General features: G+C 31.1%; 2 protein-coding genes across 7 annotated transcripts in view; one reads left to right on the top strand and one right to left on the bottom strand.

The window, feature by feature from the left end:
- The window catches only part of Stlk (Ste20-like kinase), a 20,579-nt gene extending 18,924 nt beyond the window's left edge, over window positions 1–1,655 (top strand). For both annotated transcript variants that reach the window (XM_043008856.2, XM_043008855.2), the window contains 2 exons: window positions 434–682; window positions 1,167–1,655. In XM_043008856.2, coding sequence (XP_042864790.1) covers window positions 434–682; window positions 1,167–1,243 — 326 coding nt within the window. In that variant the 3' untranslated portion in view covers window positions 1,244–1,655. The remainder of the gene's footprint in view (window positions 1–433; window positions 683–1,166) is intronic.
- Window positions 1,656–3,887: 2,232 nt separating this feature from the next.
- Window positions 3,888–7,500, bottom strand: part of LOC122248690 (rhodanese domain-containing protein CG4456) — a 14,730-nt gene continuing 11,117 nt past the window's right edge. For all 5 annotated transcript variants that reach the window (XM_086532324.1, XM_043008863.2, XM_043008859.2 and 2 more), the window contains exons 2-5: window positions 5,706–5,819; window positions 5,356–5,475; window positions 4,867–5,032; window positions 3,888–4,068 (exon numbers count right to left, since the gene is read on the bottom strand). In XM_086532324.1, coding sequence (XP_086388450.1) covers window positions 3,996–4,068; window positions 4,867–5,032; window positions 5,356–5,475; window positions 5,706–5,819 — 473 coding nt within the window. In that variant the 3' untranslated portion in view covers window positions 3,888–3,995. The remainder of the gene's footprint in view (window positions 4,069–4,866; window positions 5,033–5,355; window positions 5,476–5,705; window positions 5,820–7,500) is intronic.

Genomic DNA, 7,500 nt, shown 5'->3' with positions numbered 1-7,500 from the left:
ACTGGTGAATTCTGTAGTTTAGTTTGAATCACAGATGAAAAAGGAACAAAGTAACTAAAAAGTATTAGAAGTTAGAGGTACAATAAAGTATGATTTCAGAAGTCTTGGTAGTAAGACCTTATAAGTACTAGATATCATCTGTTGCAAATTCATGATGTAATTTACTTCTCAAATATTCTGTGTACTTTCAGAGCAGTTGCCTTGCTGTTTTATAAATATTTGTATATCCCATATTAGGGTCATGAGTTTATTTTATATGAATGTAGTAATGTTAAGGATTTCGTGTGATAGCACTAGAAAAATCTTGTTTTCTTTACTCATAATACTCAAAAGAATGAAGAATATGTCAGACTTGTGTGACCTGTACAATAACAGTTTATAAACAATTTCATTATTATTAATTATTAACTTATTAATTCTTTCTCTATAACAGGAATGGCCACAGACTCAGGAGTTGGTGGGAGCGTAGGAGACAACCTAACTAGTCTGGCCATTACGCAGCGTCTTTTCTCTCCCGCGGCACACGACCTAGTGGCCCTAGCTCTGACCCGGTGCCCTAACCAAAGGCCCTCAGCAGATGACCTATTGCACCATCAGTTCATCAGGTGCACAAGAAAACTCAACGGAACCCTTCCACAGTATCTCCATCCGGTGGTGCCCATCACCCAGCAGACGGAAATAGGTGAGTGCCTTAGTCTGGATGAGTGTTTTTGATATTGGGAATGAAAGGATAAAACTGTAAGGCCATAAAAGGACTACATATTAAAAAGCATTAGATAGATATGGAAAACATGTGTGAATCTATAAAAAGAAAGAAAGAAAAAAAAGATATTTGCAGACTGGACTATTCCTCAACTTTCCCCAGCACATAATCTTCACAGGGTGGCACAATTTTTGCCAAATTTAGATTGTAAGAAATATTTTGTCTTGGAAGATTGTTGGTAAGGGTCGAGAAAGAATTAAAAATGTGTAGAATTGAGGTCATGAGCGACCATGATGTGTCCAAAGTTGTATGTTATCATTACTTTAACACTCTACAGTAATTAGGACATAATCAGGTACTGAAAGACCTTTGAAGTTATAATCAGTAGGAATAAAAAGTTGTGAGTAGTGACTTTTCATGAAGTTATCTGAAATAATGACATGAGTTCATCTTTTCTTTTCAGGCGATTCTGTTCCAGATCTTCTTGAAGAAAGTTTAGACCAGATAAGCTTGAACGATGAAGTAACCTGGGACTTTTAATTCATGAAATATGCCTTATTGTATACTTAGTCAAGTTATCAAATTGTTTAATTTTAAAGAAAATCTATAATTTTCCCTATATATATATTGCATTTTTGTTTGTTTTATGTGTGTATGTACAAGTAAAATACCAATGAAATGTTACATTGTCTATGTTCCTTTTTAGTTTGGCGGATGTTAAAGAATTCCTGTTATATTTTAGTGTGTAAGTGCAGTATGCTTTCACTTACCTGCTTCTGCACACAATGTCAATTTGCTGACTAGCTAATACTATGTACTTGGATGTACAAATTCAATAAAGAATGTGGCTTACATATATAAAAAAAAAGGTTATTTTAGGCATTGTGTATAAATAAAAAGAGAAATATAATGTTCCTCTTCATTAAAAGGAATCCACAAACTGATGTATTTATCTAGTCTTTTCATTCAAAGCCTTCCTTGGTGTGTCATATTTCTTCATCTTTCTATACTTCCATTTATTTGTGGCTCTCTTCACTAGTATCAGGAATTGCATTTTCAATGTATATACTATATTCATTCTCCAGATTTGGCATTCAGGAAATATAGCATATTATAACTTTTATCCAAATTCATTATTTAATATCTTAAATTCACAGATGAAATGTCATTCAGTATCTTATTTGCCCAGAAGTTATAGGAGTCTTTGCATATGACAAAATCTCAAAAACACCCTCTCCAAGACAAGATCTTGTACCTTTTATTTCTCTATCATTATTATGCTAGGTATTTCTTATTTGTTCAAATAAAAACAGTTTTCTTTTCATCTTGATATTTTAATATTGCATTAATATTAAAGAAACCTTGAAAATAAAATTAATCTTTAATAGCTGAATATGAAATTATCTGTAAGATTCAGAAAATTATTTAAGAAAATTATAGACCTCCATATAAAAAACAATATATACATATATATAAAAAGGTAAAAACAAACAATAATTGAACATTATATAAACAATAACTATAAAAAGTAAACAAAAATTATATTTTATTTATGGAAAAGAAGTGTTTAACCCACACAGGACGGGTGGTACAGCATGTGTACCGCGCATTCAAAAGCCCAGTGGCCGGGCGGCACAGTATTGTGCCAGCCATTCAATTGATTTAGGCCTAATAATTCGAACGCCACGGCATTTGGACATTCAAGGCTAGAATTCCCCCGTCGGGGATGGGTTAATACCAAAATTAGCTCTTAGAAAACTTGGGATTTTTTTTATCTTTGTAAAGGATGAACAGAGTTCATTAAACAAATATACAAAAGAGTGTAAATGAGACTGAATAGTTTCCACAACCCAAGAGATGTTATTTACGCATTTCGGATAACTCCATCAGAGAGGTAATCCAAACTCAGAGTACATAGTCTGGATCCACTTTATCATACTGTAGTCTTAGCAGACCTTGCACCATCTACCTGTTCTATTCTACTGGTGAATTGCCCTGGAGACGGTGCTCTGGTTTCATTGTGGGATTGGACTGCCCCTGGTTGCTACCCTCTCTAGTAGGGGTATAATTGGGGAGAACCAAAGTACTATGGCATGCTTATATTTTTAAGTATCGTAATCATTATATTTGTCTGCTAATGATATATATACTCTTCAAGCAAAGACACTATGATCTGCTTGCCAGTTATCATAAAAAATGGGCGACTTGCTGTTCAAGGCTGTTTAAATCATGGCATGACAAACATTCCACCCTGAAGAATGACCATTGATACCATGGTATGGATATCTTGCCACTCAGAGATAATGGGTTAATATTAATATTGTCATCAGTGTTAACATGATGATAATAGCAATAACACAAATGCTAACCATGATATTAATGATTAGTGATAGTGATAATGATTATTATTATTATAATAATAATAGCAAAAATAACTAATACTTTTTTCAAAAAAAATAAAAAATAAAAAATAAATAAATAATAATGGAATAACCAGGTGAGCTCAAGTAGGCCTGGTAACTGAAGCCTTGGTGACTAAGAACTCAAGCATTCTATCTGAAAAAAACAACAAAAACAAACAAGCAAATAAATAAAATAAAAAATAAAGCAAAATCACTATGCACCCAGAATTTATTTAGGCTGGGCTCGACATCATAAGAACTGTCTTCTATTTTTTAGATGTATGAGTCGTGAGACAGAATATTAAGAAAGTGATAATGAACATTTGTATAATGCCCTATTTACAAAAATGAAGGAATAAATAACAACAAAAATAATAAAACAATATGAAAGTGATATGACACTAAAAGACATGCCAGTCACAAAGGGATAAGGTGCACTGGATAGCAACCCAACACAAGAAAAAATCTATTTGGAGATTTGGGATAATAATATTTCTTTTTATTTATATGAAATCACAAAAGTCTTTTACTTTCATGCAGTTGGATTACCTACAATAAAATATGTTGAAATTATTTTACTTTACAGAATTAGGATAAATGTCTTCCTCTGCTCAAGTCTGAAAGCATGTACATATATTTGTTATATAAACCCTAAATTTCTCTTATTTTCTGTGGTCATTCCATCTGTAATAAATAATAACTAAACACACAAATTTACAATTTTAAAAAGTCTAATGTATTCTCCACTCTTTTAAAAGGTTAAAGAAAAAATAGATCAATACATATTATATAATATAGATATATTTTCAGGTATCCATATAAACTTTACAAATGTGTCATGACACAAAATATCTGGCCGAACTATAAAAACTCCTTTATATTTACTGTATTTATTTCCTTGCCTCTGGATAAACAACTGGACCACCGTTTTCAAGCCAATCCTCATATGATCCTACGTAAACCCTGAAAATATAGATATAAAATAGAGCATTAAAACAAAAGCAAGGCCATGTAAGAAATATTTAGAAAAAAAGGTTATGCTATTGCCTAATTTACTTTATTTCTTATTATTACTATCATTATTGCCAAACTATGAGTCTTTTGAGGAAAGACAAAATTGCTTTATTCCAATATGAGACAACTTTGCTTCTTCAGATGACTTTTCTTATGACTGGTAATGACCATTAATGTGATCATTTAATTCAAACAATTATTAAAACACCAGCAGTATCAAATGATATCAAAGTAAATACACTACACTAACTGTACATTTCAAAGAAACTTGAACTGTAAATGAAAGCTAGAACTAATGCTAATATATATGTCTATATCTATCTATCTGTCTGACTATCTACCTATCTATATATGTAACTCGCACATGAAAACTGACTCAAGTTTTATCTTCTCAGTCTGAGAAAAATATTATTCTCTCTCTATAAACACTCTCTTATCATCAAATATACACTTTTTTCCCTTTTAAAGAACATATTCTTACCTTTCTAGAAAATATTTTCTAGGGAAGACTTTCTTACTTTTCTAACAAACATTTTCTCTCCTTTCTAATAAACATTTTTCTACCTCCCTACTGACATTTCACTTTGCTTTTCTAAACAATACTTTATTGATCTTCTATAGAACACATTCTTACTTCTCTATAAGAAAAACTTTCTTGCCTTTCTAAAGAACACTTTCTTCCATGCAAAAACCCACAATCATATATTTCTAAGAACCACTTTTCTTACCCTTCTAATACAATCTTACCTAACATTTTTATAACCAGCTCCCATCATAGCCAGTTGTGCTGTCCTCGCACGAATACCAGCCAGACACATGACGACAATGGGCTCATCTACGTCGGGCTTCTCGAAACCATATTTATCCGCAAAGACCTCGTCCGGGAGTAGGATACTTACTCCTAGCATTTGCACTGGAATATATTAGTAAAAGGGGTGATTTCTGTATTAGTAATAGGGGGGAAAGAAGTACAGATATTTGAATTCTTAATCTTTTTAAGAATGAATGAAAATGTTTTACCAAAATAGGGTTTAAGCTTATTCTATCAGCATAAATAGTTTTATCTACATTTTGGATACTGACTTTTTATGATACTGTGATGTTCTGATAATGATAAAAAAGTGATAAAAAAATTAAATGAAAGCAACAGAAAAAAAAAGTCACTCTCACTCCTTGAATCACATAAGCTAAGTCCTCAGTTCTGTAAATAACATATACATGGCATCCGTTACTTACAAATAATATTCTTTGATTTCGGGATCATTCCAGCCTCGCGCAATTCCTTCGGGAGGCGAACATCAATCAGCTGCACAGCATCTTTATCAAGTTCTTCTTTTAACTCGGTGAAGTCAATGTCTGTAAAGCCAAGAGCAGGAAAGAAATTTGATTTTTAGACATAATCCAAAGCTTATAATGCCACACATACATAATATAAAATGAAAGTGACAAACCATTAATCTTACTCAAATCAAAATGTTCTACAAAACCACACATGCTATACATGGATTCCAACTCCTCTCTGATAAAACAAGAGGACAACTCCATACTTACTTTACTCTAACTCTATAAGAATCAAAATTCCTTACCTTTGGGAAGAGGAGGTAAGGATGAAAATCTATAAGCAGACTGTAGACTGATTTTATTCATACATTTCACTTGGCTTTGGATCAAGAGGGGTATGCGCGCAAGTCGGTTCATTTCTGAAAGAATATAATCACAGATACTACTCTGGGCGATATATACGCTGCATGGATACAAATCCTAATAATTAACATCACTGATATAATTTTGGGTAAAATATTCATGTTAAATAAGTGAGAAACAGATGATCTGGGGTTTAAGACGCTACTTTAATCTGTATTCTAAATCTGAAGAGCAGCACTGATCCAAATTTTCTTGTAAGTATTGCATGGAATTGAATAGATTGCAAAGAAAATTTCATGCCAGTTGAACATCAAAATATTAATCACATTCATTCTCATTCAGATGTGCATGAAAAATAGAGTTATTTCAAGCATTTAATCCATTGTGGATGTGGGATAGATTCACTGGCTTCACTTTTCCCACTCTCTTTCAGATACTCATTGTAAGACTAGAGCCATTTTTGTGTTATATTTTTTATGTGTTTTATTGTGTTTAGAGACTTATATGTGCTATATGACAGGCTCTATCAATGCTGCAGTTGACTAAAATTGTAGTAAAAGATCCATATCATTTTCTTTATACCCAGTGTGATTGAAGTTTTATATATATATATATATATATATATATATATATATATATATATATATATATATATATATATATATATATATATATATATATATATATATATACTGTCATGAACAAATATGAAACACATAACCATCCACAAAGAAGATAACATGAAGAGGTAGGGAAGAGGAAGGAAACCTGTGCTTATGACTGTGAGTGCCACAGTAAAAGGCATCCCTAATAAAATAACACAGCGATCCAAAATCCCCAAATGTCATGACGTCATGATGCCCATCATCAGGCCAAAGCTCTTGCATCATGTATGTTATGAAAACTGTCCGCAATGGGTTAATCATCTTTATCATTATTTAGATACTGCAATACAGTTTTCAATTATGAAGGACATTTAACATCATTATTATCATTATCATCATCTTTAATATCATTATTATCATTACCATTATCTTAAATATCATAATCATATTCATTATCTTTAATATCATTATCTTAAATATTATTATCATCATATTCATTATCTTAAATATCATTATTATCATACTCATTATCTTAAATATCATTATCATCATTCTGATGATGACCAACATCAACACCATCATTGCCATTATCTATATTATCATCATCATTATCAATATTAATGTGTTTATATAATTGTGCAAATTGCTTCCTTCACAAATGACTTTCCTTCTATTTGTGAAGAAAGATGTAATTACCAAAAAAGAAAAAGAGAGAAAAAAAAAATTTGAATAAAACTATGAAAAAGATGAAAGAAAAAAAAAATACATGGGTAAAACAATGCTACTTTTTAGCATAGTTCATTATTTTCAGTGTACTATATAGATGCCTAGAATTTTAACTGTAATTCATAATACTAATCAGGTAATTCAGTCTACTAATATATATTTTTTCAGGTACTAATAGTACTTGAAATAATATGCTTCAAAAATTAGGTTAAAACAGACTAAACAATAAATAAAATACTGCATTCACTAAGTTAATGATATATTCAAACTATTGTATATATAATTAAAGCAATTTAAGAGAGCCTTTTAAACAATGATAATCAAAGACTTAAACTATATACAGAATTAAAATTATAAACCATTTTACTAAAAAGAAGACATTTATAGTTGTTAAAGACTAGTAAAT

The sequence above is a fragment of the Penaeus japonicus genome, unplaced genomic scaffold (genome assembly GCF_977035675.1).
Source record: "Penaeus japonicus unplaced genomic scaffold, GWHDUDI00000001_assembly GWHDUDI00000037, whole genome shotgun sequence".
NCBI classification, from domain to species: domain Eukaryota; kingdom Metazoa; phylum Arthropoda; class Malacostraca; order Decapoda; family Penaeidae; genus Penaeus; species Penaeus japonicus.
The sequence above is the reverse complement of the archived record's forward strand: the minus strand, read 5'-3'. Positions and strand labels throughout refer to the sequence as shown.